General features: G+C 32.9%; 2 protein-coding genes across 2 annotated transcripts; both read left to right on the top strand.

Moving 5' to 3' along the window:
* Positions 1-6,630: 6,630 nt before the first annotated feature.
* Positions 6,631-14,134, top strand: LOC117681064 (uncharacterized). The gene is made up of 9 exons (XM_066077629.1): positions 6,631-7,299; positions 7,415-7,558; positions 7,673-7,828; positions 8,017-8,161; positions 8,411-8,530; positions 11,483-11,534; positions 11,700-11,861; positions 11,959-13,886; positions 14,006-14,134. Exons 1-9 carry the CDS (start codon positions 7,121-7,123, stop codon positions 14,132-14,134), a joined length of 3,015 nt encoding a protein of 1,004 aa, XP_065933701.1. The 5' UTR covers positions 6,631-7,120.
* Positions 14,135-14,151: 17 nt separating this feature from the next.
* LOC105332472 (uncharacterized) lies at positions 14,152-17,066 on the top strand. The gene is made up of 5 exons (XM_066075523.1): positions 14,152-14,483; positions 15,955-16,057; positions 16,157-16,185; positions 16,330-16,472; positions 16,630-17,066. Exons 1-5 carry the CDS (start codon positions 14,267-14,269, stop codon positions 16,819-16,821), a joined length of 684 nt encoding a protein of 227 aa, XP_065931595.1. The 5' UTR covers positions 14,152-14,266; the 3' UTR covers positions 16,822-17,066.
* Positions 17,067-18,058: the final 992 nt, after the last annotated feature.

Genomic DNA, 18,058 nt, shown 5'->3' with positions numbered 1-18,058 from the left:
AAAATCAGAGAAAATAAAAAGTCGAGAAATTCTGATATCCAATCCAATCAATTTTGTGCTGCATTGTGATTTGACCTCTGGTTAAGAAAACTGATTTTTTGTTTTGTCTTTTCGTTTACATTATATATTTATTGAAAATGTGTTTTAAATTCTTAATAAGTATGTGTGTTGTAATTGGGACTATGCGCCGTTCCTATGGGCTATCACTGCCTCTCCCATTGGACATGGAAGGAGAGTATATCGGTAAGTCTGCACTTATTTAGCTTTGTGTTTAATATGAGGCATAGCAAAACGGGTGGTTTACAATTTTTATTTAATTGAGATTTGCAAATGTATTATTATGTATCATAAGCCACCTTACTATCATAAATAGTTTGAATTAACATGAAGTTTTAAAGGAAAATAAAGTAACTGTAATCTTTAAAAAATTAAAATTGGTCAATCGTATACAACTTAAGCTTAAATCTGATGTAGGCTGTCGCTAAATATTGACAAGAATAGTTCACAAATCAATCGGGGCCCATAATACATGGGGTATTTTTAATGGAGATATATGGTACCAATTTTTTCCTGGGTTTAACACGGTTTAACACGTTGATTTCATTATACATCGTTATTCACATTCCAAAAGTGAAAATGGTCTCAAAAGCGATAATAAATTTCATCATTAAACTAAACAATATCTTATCTCTACTATAACTATTTAAGAAATATCAGAGGACCTGGTGGTTTTTAGGATCACCGCTATAGGTCGCAGTGTATCATTTTACCATCCCAATGTATTGATCACAATGGCATCGCACAATACAGCCCCAAAACGTAGGGAGCGATAGAAAATCAGTGGTGATGAAAATCATTTCTTCCACTTTTCTCATTATTTAAACTTTGAAATTTTAAAGCATGTAAATACTAGTATCGTACTCTGTAAGAAGAGGTTCTCCTATTTTCATTCACTGTTATGCGTCCACATGTACAAACCATAGCTAGTGCATCCTCTATATAAATATTTTAGCATCTTTATACACAGCAATATACATAGACTAAAGGTTACATCACACATACAATGCAACTCAGTAATTTAATACACAACATAATTAGATAGACTGAAGATTGTTCGATCATATGTGTACATAATTTGTCCTAAGATCTTGTTAAACATTTTTAAACATTGAGGGCCTCATTGTCCTGAGCTTTGCGGTAAAATTAATTCTATCAGTTAGCTTTTGAAGTTTTATTTTCGACATGAATTGCAATATAAAAAAAACTAAATTTAATTTTTTTTTATAAACTAGGGACCTATATACCTACATACTAGTAATATATTGTATATCATCATTAATAGACCCCTAAATTTGAAAAGGTCTATTTGACCTTTATTATAACATTGATATAATATCATGTTTTAAACAAATTAAATAGATATGTGATTAACAGTTTTTGAATGACTTATTCGTTATTTGCAAATGTAGTTATATGAGCGGCGAGGTAACGACCATGTTTACAAGATAAACAAGCATTCTGGGAGTATTGCATAAGTAATACACGTCCTCTACCAGGTTGTGGAAATTGTGAAAACAATGCACTGTTGTGCTGAATATCGAACCCAAACATTAAAAAATAGGAATACAAAAAATTAATTTTCTCGAAAATATGTCAACCAGACGCTACAAAAGTGTAAACTTGATCTGTAGTTTAACATTTTGAAGCTGTTCAGCAAATTTCATATTATTCCTGAAACGCATAAGGAAAAAAGCGTGGAAAACTGAAGTGGGACAGACAGACGGACAGACAGATGGACGGACGGACGGACAGACGGACAGACGGACGGACTGACGGACGCAGAGGAAAACTATAGTCCCCTCCGGTGAAACCGTTAGGGGACTAATAAATTCAACTGACACCCCTCTGTTACTTATGGTGAGGTAGTCAATACATTTACAAAGTACTTTTCTGACAGTGATCCTATTTCCAGTCATTAAAATCACTAATTACCAATTGTTTTTAGGTGAGGTAACTGTCGATTTAAAGGAAGATGGAATGCGTCTGCGACGTTCAACAGACGGCGTGTCCATTCCCGCCAAAACAATAGAGGTCACCTTCCCTTTCAATAACGGACAAGTGAACCTTCATTTAAAGAGAATGGATGAACTGTCAGCGAATGTTCCTGTCTTTGCTGCAAATGACAGGGGAGAGATAGTGCGACAGTATATACTGGACAAAAGTGTTAGTGATGTACTTTCTCCTCTGTAACACACCACAACTTAACTAAATTATACATCATGATGTTTTATATACGCACCAAAAATATATCACACATGCGTTGCTGGACGTAAACTACTAAACTTAGTAAAGAAGAAGTGCAACATTCAATTCAAAATACCTACATGCATAGAAATGTGTATGTTTATCTATTCATAGCACAAGAAAAGAGTTTTTAAAACAAAAATCTTCGTTTGGGTAACTACGTTACACTTTCGAATTTTTTTGGCTCATTTATTTTTCCTAAAAATGAGAAAACATATAGATTCGTGACTTTAAATAAGACTTATTATTTGATATATTTTTACAGAATGTGTTTTACTATCAAGACAAAAACAAATTTGCCGCTTTTTACGTCGAAACCACAAACAACGCTTTGTGCATGGTAGGTAATATAACTCTGTGGGCGATACAACAAGTGAATTAGAGTTTATACATTCATTAAAACAAATATATTTACCATGATTATATATTTTGTTTTCTAATAAAGAGGCTCTCATGTATTTAAGTTTGGAAGTTTTGAAGACAAATCCGACGAGTATTTCCTAGAACCAAAAGCGAAAAATTGTGATCCGGAAAGTTCGGGTGTGTTTAAAATTCTGATGGCCAAACACACAAATATTTCCTACCATGACAGCATATCCATGGGTGCGTTTGTGGTTTGCACGGCAAAATTTTGGTATAGTTGTTATAATTCACAGCAGTTTAAACGATTTATACTTATATATTAATATGCAAGCATGTAAATTTATGATATTGCCATCTGCAGGATACACGTACATTATACATGTACATAACTATACTACACTTACAATTATGACTTATATTCGTAAGTGAACATGCATGCATTTTAAAAGGTATTGTTATTCATTAAAAAAAATAAAAATAAAATAAATTTATTCTCGAAGCATACGTATATATACACTATTATTTTTCATATCCAAGTAGACAGTCGATATATGCGATATAAAACTACCTCGCCGGGAGCCCCTGTACCTGGTTCTGGTGAGGATCTGATGAGGCGGAAAAGAGCCGTACCTGAGTACAAGATAGAAACGCTGCTGATTGTAGATTTCTCTGTGTATGAATAGTAAGTATTTGTATACTTTGGTCAGATTATGATTTTTTTGAGATACACCTTATGTTGTTTTCAAAATTTGGGGTTATATATTTGATTTAAAAATGTGCTTTTACTGGTGAATAGTATTAAAATCGCACATAAGTTTTTTTCCTGAATTATTCTAATGTGTCTCTAATCATTAACATGTGTTAATTAAAAAAAGTCAATTGCCAAATCAAAGTTTTCTTTTATCAATTGAGTTAAAAATGAAATTAAAGTGAATATATATAATATTGGAATTTAAACCAAGGTCTGAATGAATGAATGTTTTTCTCTCTCAAACCATATCAATGATACACGGGGTACAAAAAACCAGAAATATTTACAAATATACAAATGAAGGGTCAAGTAAGGAAGAGTACAGGAATTAAATAAATCGAGCTAATATTTTTTTGAACAAAGTTGGACAATTTTTTAACTGAAACAATATCTATTGTTTTAATAAGATTCCCAAATTTTTAAGTGTTAACATTTGATGAGTATTTTTATTCAATTAATTTGTTGCGTAATAAAGTAAATCTCTGACATTCCATAACATGTGGTATTCGTCATCCAAAGTGTTTTTGTTACACCATGAACAAATTCTATAACATCTTTCTATGTTACTCCATCTTCCAGTTTCAATTGGTAATTTATAATTACATGTTCTAAATGTTGTAAATATGACTCTTAAATTGTTTGGAATGTTCTTAAGATATATTTCCTGTTTTCTTGAAGATTCTGTAATTCAAACATTTGGGTCTACAATTGTAAATGCTCTCTTTTCTCTAGTTGGTACACACAAAGTACGAAGGCGATACCTTCTGAGAAGGATGCGGAAGCAAAATCTAACATCCGCCAGTACTACGCCTGGGTCATCAATGGGGTAGCTCATACAAAGTTTTTTGGGTTTTTTTTAGTTCCATATAATGCTTTTCAAATAAAGTAAATAATAAAAAAAGTAACTTTAAAATGTTTTAAAAAAAATGTATATACATGTGTGATATAAATAATTGATCGTTTAATCTTAGTTTAATCTTACATCGATGAAAATAAACGTGAACTGATTTGCTAAGGAAAAGTACGATGTGTTGTTTAAGAGACTCTCCGTCCAAGTTTTGGAAATGTTGAAGCGAATAAAATCTTTTAAAAAGTAAAAAAAAAACTTTTAAAATTTAATTGACTCATGTCAATTAAAGCATGTCTGGTTCTCCTTAATCTTTTCAATACATGGATCAATATCTTATATAGACATTAGTACGTTAAGTGTCCACATCAAGAAAATAATGAATATCTTGCGTTCCAGTTGGATGTACGATACAAGAACATACAGACCTCCTTATACACAATATCTGTTGTCTTTGCTGGAATCTACATAGCAGATGTAAGTTTTTTCTTAGCGTTTCTTTTGTAGTACATTTTCACTGCATGTAAATGTTAATTTTTTTCTGCAAAAATGCATCCCCCCTTTTAAAAAAAAAAATGCCATTTCATATATTTTTTTATTAAGGATCACTTTTGTCATATATAACATTAAAGCATCGTAAATGGATTGTTAAAGATACACATTTAAATTGAGATTTAATTTTGAAATTCTGTTTTGAAAATTACTTGCTAATAGTAATTTGATGAAAATATGCTAGAGTTTTAATAGCTACCAACTTTCATGGGGATAAACATGTGAAAAATGAAGCGTAATATGTTATAAGTAAGATTTAAGTACATGTATTTACAAAATTGTTACTTTATTAATATACATGTATACAATGTTAAAAAATATTAAAATAATAATATAGGGGGCATAAGTTTTCGATTTATTAGACTGAACATTAAGTTAGACAACAGAAAACTATTGAAATCAAAATACACATGTAGATAACTTTTGAATGCTATGATAACAAGAGACACAGGAGCTACATTGCCCACCTTAGCAACAGTAACCAACAAAAGCTGTAAGATGAGATATGGTACCTTTTATCGTTTTAAAGCATTTCCAGTATTTTTTGCACTGTGTTCCTTACTACTATCTTAATGAGTTAGTGAGATAAGAGCAACAGAAAATATGCGAAATACTAACAAATAAAATTTTAAAGTTTATCATTACAGTACAGTAACTGCTTAAGTGTTTCAAATTTTAAATGGTACCATACGCCAGAGTTTAATAAAACTTGTTTATCAAAGCGTCGTTTTTCAAGCGATATCATTTGGAATCAAGAGCAAACTATGAAAAAAAAACCTGAACAGAAAAGCTGGAAATTGCGTTAGTTAATTTCAATTAGTGTAAATTCAAGTTTGTTCATATCGTGATCCCTGGGGTTAGGGTGAGACCACAATGGTAGGGGGTCGAATTTTAAGATAGGATTATATCGAGATTTCTTTGAAAATCATCTTCTCAAAAACCGATCGGTCAAAAAAAGCTGCATCTTGTGTAGGTTAATTTTACGTAGTGTAGATTCAAGTTTGTTCAAATCATGATCCCTGGGGATATGGTGGGATCACAATGGTGTAGGGGTTGGGTCCAATTTTTACATTGGATTATATCGAAATTTCTTTAAAAATCTTCTAAAAAAATTATTGGCCAATAGAGCTGAAACTTTTGTGGAAATATCCATATGTTTTGTAGATTCAAGTTTGTTGAAATCATGATCATCGGTGGTAGTTTGGGGCCACACTGGGGTGTCAAATTTTTACAAAGAAATATATATATATAGAAAAATCTTCTTTTCAAAAAAGATTCTTATCCCCAGGATAGAATGGGACTGTTATTTAGTGGTCAAATATTTACGTAAGAGTAATAGAAAATAAAAACAAATGGCCAACAATTCTGTCAATTGTCTAAGAATAGTTTAAATTTTTATTTAAATCAAGATCCCAAGGGGTAGGTTAGGGTAACAATGTGGGGCGGGTAAGGGGGTCAACTTTTTACTAACAAAAAGATACTGGTGATTCTCAATTGCTTAGGTTGTCGCCCCTGAACAATGTTTTGGCCCCACCAGGGCTCAACGTTTGATGTAGGTTTGATTGAGATCATCTTGAGAACTATAATACTCAGTACGTGATATGGCTATAAAGTCATCCTGTTATGGAAAGGGCTGAATGTTTTACATAAGAATATCTGGAGAAATATTTGAAAATCTTTATAACAGGATTGTTTTTACTGCATTGTCCAGATATTCCGAATATGACTTCAAAAATCGTATTATGACGATGTGGCCCATGACCTCCCCCCCCCCCCCCCCCTATCCAAATTATGGTACTATCCAACCCCCGCGGATTTAAATTTAAAGAATCTTTTACCTACACTACATTGGGATGATTCCACCAAAGTGTAAGATTTCCTGGCCAATTGGTTTTTTAAAAGAATGTTTAAAAGATATGTAAATATTCGACCCTCTCATTGCGACTTTACCCTGCCCCTGAGATCATGATTTGAACAAACTTAATTGATTCTACATTGCCTTAGTATGCTTTCCTAAAAATTGCAGCTTTCCTGGCTACGCGTATGTGGTCTTTTAGAAGATTTAAAAAGAGTTTTCTCTCAATAGTCCTGTGTTAAATTCGACCCTTTCTCCATGTGGCACTTTTCTAACCCCGGGTCATCATGATTTGAAAAATCACCTTGAATGTTCGCTATATTTAGATGCTTCCACACAATTTCCAGCTTTTCAGACCGAATAGTTTTAGAGAAGAAATTAAAAAGATACCAATAATTCAAATAGGGATTTATGATTTTGCATTGTTTGGAAAACTTTGACATTTTACATGCATTTGATTCTTTACAATAAGAATCCTTCAAAATCGACTTTTACGGAAAACCACAAAGATTCGTCAGTTCCTACACCACAAGTGGATGCCGTGACAGTTATTACAGACGTCACATCCTGGGTAAACAGCAATACTGCGGGCCTTCCTAGCCACGATCACGCAATGATGTTTTCAAGGTAGAGATTTGAAAAAGATTGAATTCAACAGGTTACAACGTCAAAAAAACCTTATTTTTGGATTTGCGTTGTTAATTGTACCAGATGGTGATGATGCATCTTTTGTTGCACACAGGTACGACTTCACCAGGTCAGGGTCGAACGGTATCGCTGGATTAGCATGGGCCTCGAGAATGTGTACTAACCTTAGTGTGACTATAGTGGAAGATCATTTCAATTTCGACATCATTACAGTAGCAGCTCATGAACTTGGACACAGGTCTCTGAAAATACATGTACATCAACTATATTCTTTAAAGTGACAACTCGATCTCAATCAATAAGCTAATAATGATTATGAAATATAGATAATTTGGTGTTTCCCATTTGTCAGCCTGAGCGCAGACCACGATGGTACAGGGAATGGTTGTAGCAGCTCGGACCTTTACATAATGGCCTCAACGTCGTCTATAGTAGACAACACGAATCCTTGGAAATTCTCAACTTGCTCAACAAATTATTTCACAGCTTACATTACTTTCTTAAACCGGTATGCAGGTCATTAGTATATATATATATATATATATATATATATATATATATATATATATATATATATATATATATATATATATATATATTTATATAATATTATATATATATGATAGTTTTTTAAAACAACAGTTTTTACTGTAGCTTGGAATAAACGATTTTGTATTGAATTTGGTTTCTGAACAGCGGAAGTAATGGAAACTGCATGGCGACATTACATGCTGGTTTTGACCCGACAGCTTTAAACCAATACTCAAGTTTGCCGGGTCAGGTGTATGATCCGGATGCTATTTGTAAACATGTACTGGGGCCAACATCGTCATTTTGCATGGTGAGATTGTAACGACGTCTTATATATTGTTTATACTAATTATACCTGTTCCCTGCGAGGAAATCACGTCATTTTTTATTCCATCTGATGACATGGGATATTTGCCTTATACATATGGTATGGTTTCCATTCATGACCAAACAAAATAAAGAGCAATAAATGACATAAAAATTGATTTCATTTTAAAGATTAAAATGATAAATTTTGAAGTTATCAATGTTTCACTTTATTCGATAATGTACTATACAGTTCCCTTACGACAACAATTACACGTCCATATGTACAACTTTGTGGTGTTACAAAACAGACGGAAGTGGGGGGTGCAAGTCCATTGCAGGGGCGGATGGTCTTCACTGCGGAAACAAAAAGGTATAGTAAAGTCCAGCTGTATTTTAACCAAATGAAAGCAAACCTTTTAGATTTACTTATATTCTGCATGAGTATTAATTATGTATAGTAATACCTTAAGGTTTATATTTGAAAACAAATCAAGAGATGATCATTATGATTCGTTACGCACATCTAAGGTCAACGTAATACACAATGTTTAAAGATAGAATATTACGATATAGTCGGATGTAAGATTTTCAAAGTTAACCCCCCCCCCCCACACACACACAAATCTCATATTGATTTAACTCTAAAAACAGATATTAATCTTTATTTATTTGTGAACGCTATGCACGTTATGTATCAAATAGATTTCAAATGAGTGACAAACAGCACTTACTGACGATTTAGCATTTTCGCAGCTATGTGGTTATTTTTTTGTAATTATCACACAAAAATATATTTAAAAAAAATATAATTATCATTACAAGAAAAGGTATTATACAATTTAAAAATAACACTCAGGAGCGCTAGCACCTACCTTAGCCTATATTTCTAGGATACGCATGACTACACGGTTGGGCATTCTGGAAAATCTACTGAAGATAGACTGTACGACGACAATTTTGTTTTATAAAAGAAATAGACTGATATAATCCAAATTCTGAAGCTTCTTGATTTGTTGTCCAACATAAACATAAAAGTAAAAGAAAAACTTACTAGGTCATATGATAACAAGGTTCTTTAGAGCAATTGGTAAAACCTAAAGTGCGTTCAAAATCGAAGCTGTTTCATAGGGCTATTCTTTTGAACGGTAATTACGCTAACCTAGCTCCTGCGTTGATATTCGTAGTTGAAAATTTTAATGCTTAGAATCAAATTTAAGATATTAACCTTAGTGTTCACTTCGCAACAAACATGAAAAATATCTGATGTAGTGATACCTGAAGTTTGTTTTCAAATAAGAGACCTAGCGGCTAAACTACATGTAGCAATCCGTTGATTAGACCTATGACCTAGCATCCTTGAACGCAGCCCAAGCTAGCCCACCTATCTTTTTTTTAAAAAACAAGCTTGTAAATAACACGAACAGTTTAATATTAATGTAGTGTTTTAATGTAACGTTGAATTTCGTTCTGATTTAAATGGTTTAAATTGATTTATTTGAAAGCATTCGGCCAAAAAAGATAAGGATGGTTTTCTATAATATCACATATACGAAGATTATTTTTGTCCGAAGATGAAATATAAAAGACAAAAAGATCAAGTATCTGTGTTGGGGAAATTCGCCTAATGTTTTCATATCAATCGTATGACGAAACACTGCAACAGACATTTGAGTGGGTGTAAAATCGATCGTGTACTCTATCATACTCCAGAACGCAGTCGTTTATATATGATATGAAAGTTTTAAGAAGCTGTGCGATTTTCCGGAGCTGTTTTAAACATCTCGTTTAAAAGAGTATTTCTTGACAGATAATAATAGTTTTGTTGAAATTTTTATGCAGATTGAATGCTATTTGCATTATCAAACCTTTTTTTTCTTTCAAAAATGGATAATTTTTCAAAAGACAAAATCATTTGTGTTTATACATGTATATTGAACTAGGGGTAATCCTGTTGGAATTTATAAACATTTACAAAGACTATTATTGTGTAACTTTTTTTGTTTTAAATTAAATTTCAATAAAAAATAGGGATGTCAATTTTACTCGGTTGGCTTAGTCGATTAATCGGAGGCTTTAGTCGAGCGATAGTAGAGTACTCGATGATTTATTAGAATTAGAAACCGTGATTCCTTTTTAAATCAAATAATGCTGTATATACTGCCACGTACATTTTATCTTCAACTAAAGAACATTAAAAACTCATGATAACATATACTAAATGTATTTTATTTAAAATGAATTGAAAAGTATTTTATCTAAATATCCGTTAGAAAATGTCCTGGCTTTTCCTTTTTATTATTGTGATGCTTGAGCTCCGTATCATCTCAGGCAAATCAAAGTGACCTGTTTCATGGTAAGTCATTGTCCGTGCTTAATCAACAATCAAAGATTAATGGTTATAAAAACAAACGCCTTGAGATAATTATTGATATGATTAAATTTTTGATTATACAAACACCTAATCCAATAAATAACTGATAGGAAACACAAATGATTCTCAAGTACATGTCTTCCAAAGTAAATCAAAAGAGATCAATCATGAGCCGCTTCAAAAATATAACAGGTACACCGATGGGAAAGAGCGTAACCTACGGATCAAACATATGCATGTCGAGCAAAGAAAACTGATATCTACATTTGTAGAACAGATTAACTGCCGCTTTGAGAAAAAAAGTAATATTTTAAAAATACGAGTAATCGACTAAGAATTTTAGTCGATGATCGGTGTGACTGAGCGATAGTCGAGTACTCGAGTACTTGTTGACATCCCTAATTAAAAGTGATCCTCTTATGGTTTTTCTAAATTTATAGCTTATTCGAGTAGACAATTACATGTAAATAAAGAAAATATATATTATATAATGTCGTGCATTTTCCGTCATAAATATCAACCGGAACAAATTTAAAATTTATATCAATTTGATTGCAGTTTTCCCCGCCTTTTTACTGTCGTTAAGTGTACTTTAGTGTTCGACTTGTTGATATGAGATAAGTTATATAATTTCATTTGATACATTTTAGGTATTTTTATAGAAGCAGCTCACAATAAATGAAAGACATTTATTCTTTTTCGAACACTTTTGTGAAATATCGATGCAAATTGTTCAGGGCCCTTTAATATTTTAATCACATATATGTATAGATTAAGGGTTGACATAACTTTGTTCAGATATATGTGAGGAGTTTTTCCACGTAATGCAATAACTTAATTTTTTTTAGATATTTCAATACACGTCATTTGCATATATTTTTGGTTTAAAAATGATTAACTGGTTTGCGACAGTTCTTTTGACGCTTGCATAAATGTTTTCCGTCGTTTTAGTGGTGTGTGTCGGGAGTATGTACGGACGACGACTGTGCGCCCCCTGGGGATGGTATGTGTAACAATGAAAGAGAGGGAATAAATGTACTATTCATTTAAAAGGACATTAATATTTAATATACGTTAAAATCAATATGAATATCTTTTTTACATATCCCGCATTGCCCCTTATATATAAGATGTTGTATAAAGATTGAGATGTAAATTTATTTTCCAGAATCGTGTTTATATGGGGACAGAAGTGGTGAAGTTGTAATTATAATTGACAACGCCCAAAAAACCTGTTCTGATATAGCCTATGAGTCTCATTTATGCTACTACGTTAGCGTCAGGGATAAATGTTGTCAAACCTGCGGCAAATTTTACACCGGAAGACAAGGTAAATCACCAAAAGCGAAATTAAACTTAAGAAATCAGAGGATGCACGATAATAAAGAAATTCAATTAAAAAAAATTGATCTGTAATTTTTTTTCAGGTTGTGAGTATGGTAACAAAGGCCCGGGTTGTATCAGCGCTTATTGTTCTAATTTTCCAGTACATTGTTGTGGTACTTGCTACCCTGGCACATCGGCTGTGCCTGTGCCAGTGACAACCATACAAAATTTGTGCAAAACAACAACAATACAAACTACCTCAACAACTGCAACATCTACTACAGAACAACAAACAAAAGCAACCACTCTACAACCAACAACAACCTTAGTCTCAAAAACAACAGAACCAGAAACAACTACTACAGGGATTACACAAACTTCAACAGAACCAATTATAACTACTACAGAACAAACAACAACTACTACAGAATCAACAACAACCATCACAGAATTAATACCAACTACTAGAGAAACTACAACTTCCACAGAATCAACAACAACCATCAGAAAACCTACAACAGAACCAACAACTACTACAACAGAACAAACAACTACTACAACAGAACAAACAACTACTACCAAAGAACCATCAACAACTATCACAGAACCAACAACAGCAACTACAGAATCATCAACAACCATAGAATCAACAATAACTATTATAAAGCCAACACCAGTTACCATAGAATTATCAACAACCACCACTGAAATGACTTCAAAATTAACAACAGTGGAAGAACAAACTTCCACAAAAAATGAACCAAAAACAACTACTGCAGAACAACCAATAACAATGCTAGAAAAAACAACATTGCCCACAGAACCGACATCCACAACAATGCCAGCAACATTAACCACGATTCAAACTACAACACTCCCGGAATCAACTGCAAATATCACCACGGAACCAACAACAAATATATTAGACCTGTCAACAACGGTCATAGGACCAAATACACAAGAACCAATTATAACTTCCACCGAACCAATGACAACTGCAACAAAAGCAACAACGTCTATCATAGGACAAACAACAACTTCTAGCGGTGAACCAACAACTGCCACAGAGCCAGCAACAACTTCCACAGAGCCAATAATAACTACCATAGAACCAATAACTGTCACAGATCCAACAACAGCTACTTCGGAACTAATAACTGCCACAGATCCAGCAACAACTACCACAGAACCAACAACAACTATCCCAGGACCAACAACAACTTCCACAGAATCATCAAAAACTGCCACAGATCCAACAGCAGCTACTTCGAAACCCATAACTGCAACAGAGCCAATAAAAACCACCATAGAACCAACAACTATCACAGAACCAACAACTACCACAGAACCAACAACTACAACAGAACCAACAACTACCACAGAACCAACAACAACAACGGAACCAACAACTACAACAGAACCAACAACTTCAACAGAACCAACAACTACCACAGATCAAACAACTACCACAGAACCAACAACTACAACAGAACCAACAACTACCACAGAACCAAAAACAACAACAGAACCAACAACTACAACAGAACCAACAACTACCACAGAACCAACAACTACAACAGAACCAACAACTACCACAGAACCAACAACTACCACAGAACCAACAACTACAACAGAACCAACAACTACCACAGACACAACAACTACAACAGAACCAACAACTGTTATGGAGCCAACGACAACTGCTGCAGAATTAAGAACAACAAACGTAGAAATAACTACTTTCAGAGAACAAACGACAACTAGGACCATGGAACCAGCAACAACTACTAGAGAGCCAACATCAACCATTATTTCTTCCTTGTCATCATTAACCAAAACCACTTTGCTCTCAACTACTTCTACCTCAGCAGCAACAACTAAATTAGCAGTTCCAGCAACAACAACTGCTACTTTGATTGGATCTAATGAGATTAGGTTCACATTTATGATCAGATTAGTGATTGTTATCACAGAGGACCTGACAATCAGTGCCCAGTACTCACTTGTGATGATAAGGGCCGAGACTGCTGTAAGTAAAAATTTTTATCAGATTTGTGGCATTATTTTGGGTCTAATAGACGTACCTAATTTATCTAATTCATACTAAGTTCATATTACTTAAAAATATTCACCTACATGTATTTCAAGCTTACCGAACTTTATCGGAGGAGACTGGGTAGTACATTTAAACGATGCCGAGTCAAAGGAGTAAGGTATGAATACGAAGATAGGTTCCAAATATTTAAAGACCTCATTTTACTAAATTTGTTTCTTTGATTGTAAAGAGTTTTAATTGTAAAGAAATACTTCTGTACGAGCGATATAGTTTTTCTTTAAACAAGAGGTAAATGAAAGAGTATTATTGTTGACACTTTTTCTCATATTTATGTACCACTAATATATATTAAAATGTTTATAGAGAAATGTCATTTTGATGAAATATTATATGATAGGAGTGGAAGCTTGATTGTTGATTATGACGTAATCACAAACGACGAACCTACTTCAGCTTCGACTGTCGTGTCTGTTGCCAAAGACCTCGTTTCAGGCACGGAGAATGTGACGTATGACGGAAAATCTGCACCAGTGTCGTCGGCAGCGTTTCGTGATTCGTCAGGAACAAACGGTAGGTAACAGAATTATATATAATCTGGAGAAAAAATATCAATTTTTTTAGGCTGAGTGACTACAGTCGATTTGCATGTGATATGAGAATTGCTGATCGTTGTTATTTAGAAAATAAACCTTTAGTTTTTTATGTCAAAAATGTTCTGATATATAAAATACCAATATTATTGGGGTGTTTGCTTCAATTTACTGGTCAAAATATGTTCTTACATGTAAATTTAGGAATGCACTTTAGTGCCTTGTAAGCGCATCTTACTCTATAGGCAATAGGAAGGACAGGGCAACGCCAAATTTTTTTTTTGAATCTCATACAATGGCTTTATTTTTTGTTTATTCCGAGGTTTTTATTATATTCACAATCATCATAAATCGCTGTTTATACGAGGGTCAATCAAAAAATACGAAGACAATGTGGCTGTCTATCATATATTTTTAATGAAAGTCATACTTAACAGATTAACCTGTGCACCAACACTTATGTTATTGATATGCGAAGTTTTAGTCCATTTGATGAAACGGTATTTTTTTTTACCCCTTTTTAAAAACAACATGTTATGTCACCACGGCGCACGGTAACGTTCAAAACATGACGTCAAGATAAAACACGCACAGTTTATAGATATACCCCATCTTTATATCGCGCTTAGTCTCTTGTGCCTTTCTCCTTACAATTTAAAATGGCACTGAACCACTTAACATCTTATTTGCACACATTTATTTAAGAATCATAAGTTAGTTCTTCGAATTTTTCATTTTCTAACCGTGTATCTCTTAGTGTACAGTAGGGATAATCCTAAACGTCGGTTGACGTTACTTATTTTTTGACCAAATAGTTACAGATATTTTACCCTCTTTCTGACTGTTTGATATTCAAAATACAATTACCACCACCCCCAAAAAAATTATTACAGTTAAACACAAACTTGCAAATAATTGTTGCCTTATCTTTTGCACCTTTGAGCATTTTCATAGCTTGTATCGGCTTTTTTGTGAGTTAAATCTATTTTGTTTGTACTTCTCGTTGCGCCGTGACGTCCGGCGACGTCGATGTTTTTAGTCAATTCTAAAGATGACTATCTGTCTTTAGTTACTAATATCTGTTTGACAAAACAATATATCCTGTCATTATTTGGTACATAGAATACCATGACTATACTTAATTTGAGGTTTCAATGTTATTTGGTTTTAAGCCCAATTTATAGAGATATTACTTTTAACATTATATGGTTTATTGTTGACATAACACAAATCTTGACCGTGCGCCGTGACCTTATTTTTGCAGGATTAGATTATAAAAAATTCTTAGGAATAAAAGAATTTATTAATTTTTTTTCTTGCAAATTGTTTAAAACTATTGCTTAATTATGTCTTCCAAATTTAGTAATGATATGACGTAAAGTAACATAGCTATGACAAAAGTCTTCGTATTTTTTGATTGACCCTCGTATACATGAATGAGCCTTTTCCAGTCAATATAAGCAGTGCTACAACAGGTTGTGATGTTTGGGAATCCTCCAGCCCCTGTGGGTCAGGATATAAGTGTACAGAAGGCAGTTCTGGTCCATACTGTCGGTATGTCCAAATCTGAATTAGGAAGGTTTTATCTCAGATTTTCAAAAAAATTGATATGTTAATGATATCTGTAAATGCACTTGTCTCGTTTTGTTTCAGCAAACTTGTGTTCGACTTCGATATGCAAAGTAAGAACCGTTTTATCAAGAATTGTAAAATGTGACAAAATGTTTATTGTGAGAATTAAAAAATAAATAATTTATATTTTGGAATCGATTTTATCAGTTAAACGCCCAGTGAAAGAAAATAAATCTCATTGCGTTTTTTTTCAGTGCTGGTCATGATTAGTGCTGTGATTGGATCGTTCTGTCTCCTCGTCATTATAACGGTGATTTTAGTGCTACGTATATGTAAAAACCAAAGGAAAGGAAAAGGCGGCAGTCGATATGGCATCGACAGTGCTACCGGGACACCGGTAACTTTAGGTTTAATAGACACACTTTTGTGTCGAGCACAACATTAATTTGTAACTCAGTAGAAACATTAAAGGCCTTCTTTAACATTCCACAAAACTTGCCTCCATAATTTGTGGAGTTATTGGGAAAATAAATATTTTTTATTTGAATTTTCAGGATGATTTTCTTTATAATGGTCGACTTCATTATGAGAATGACCGTAACATGACTTGCCGTTCTAGCGACATAAGCAGTCCGTTTTACGGCAAACGATGGTATCCTGGGTACAACGAAATGGTGGCAAATGGCACATGGCAACAACAACCGATAAACAACATGAAATACTTAATACCAAGGCCAAAATACTAAAAACATGCAACAATTTTATTAATCGTGTTCATCATCAACGAAGTGATATCGATTAAAAGTGATTTCATACGCGATTTCTCATGCAAATGCACAAAAAGACGAACGAAGTATCGCATTCTCTGAAGTATGAATGTGTTTTTGTCGTGCAATATTATATTCATTTATTGTTTCTCTATACAAATCTGTTTTATAAAGATCTTTTTATTGCGTGTTCAAGTAATATATCAATTTTTGAAAATTGAAGTACTCCACGGTTTTAAAAAATACTTCAAGTTTTCTCTAATTACTTAAGGAGGCCTATTTGGAGTTTTTTTTTGCGGAAAAACTACAGCAGCAAAACTCTTTATTTTTTAATTATTTGTAATTAAAACCAACTCTAGTTTATTTGCGAAGTTTCAAGAAAATCGACTGTCTGGTTCTTTTTAGTGACCATCTCAAAGTAGAGGAACATTTACTATAAGAATATATAGGAAACTGTCATTTTCCGCACATCAAAAAAGATTCAAAAATACAACAATAGCTTTTCTTTCTAAAAATGTTATATATGATTAGTAAAATCATTTCCTATCTTATATGTAAAAAATACTAAATTCTTTTGTCTGGTTTTTAGTGTGGTCATCTCAAAATATCAAAATGCACCAAATTGTGCTATATATTTTGATCATTACGAACGAATATTGATTGAAATGGATTCATTTAAAAAATAAGGAAAATGTCCTCAACGATAGTATTATTTTGTATAAAAAATTTCAACGGCGTACAATTTTTACTTTTTTTTATGTTATTTTTTATAACGTACTCCTATAAAGCTTCATTTATCATAACGTCATAAAAGCACAATGGCAACGCTCCTCTACCCCACAACGGAAAAATCATTAAAAAAAAAATTCCTTAAAAAATATAAATATTTTTATCTGTATTTTATTTATTGTGTTCAATTTTATTTAAGGAATGAATTCAATATTTATTTCTTTTATACGATATAAAATGGTTTGGGGCAGTTTACGCTTTATAAACCGCGAAGCGGTTTATAAAAAAGCGTAAACTGTTTCAAACCATTTTATATCGTATAAAACTAATAAATATTGAATTCATTGCTTATAATTTAATTTTTTACTCTTCGTTGTAGATAAAACCGGTCATTTGACCTTTAAAATGACGTAAAATTGTACAAAATTCAAACGTAACGTCAGGCGTATTGATACGTTTTTGACGTTAGTCTTACTATGACGTAGGC

Source organism: Magallana gigas, chromosome 2 (genome assembly GCF_963853765.1).
Source record: "Magallana gigas chromosome 2, xbMagGiga1.1, whole genome shotgun sequence".
In the NCBI taxonomy this organism is placed as follows: domain Eukaryota; kingdom Metazoa; phylum Mollusca; class Bivalvia; order Ostreida; family Ostreidae; genus Magallana; species Magallana gigas.
Note: the sequence above shows the minus strand (reverse complement) of the source record. Positions and strands in the feature narration are given on the sequence as shown.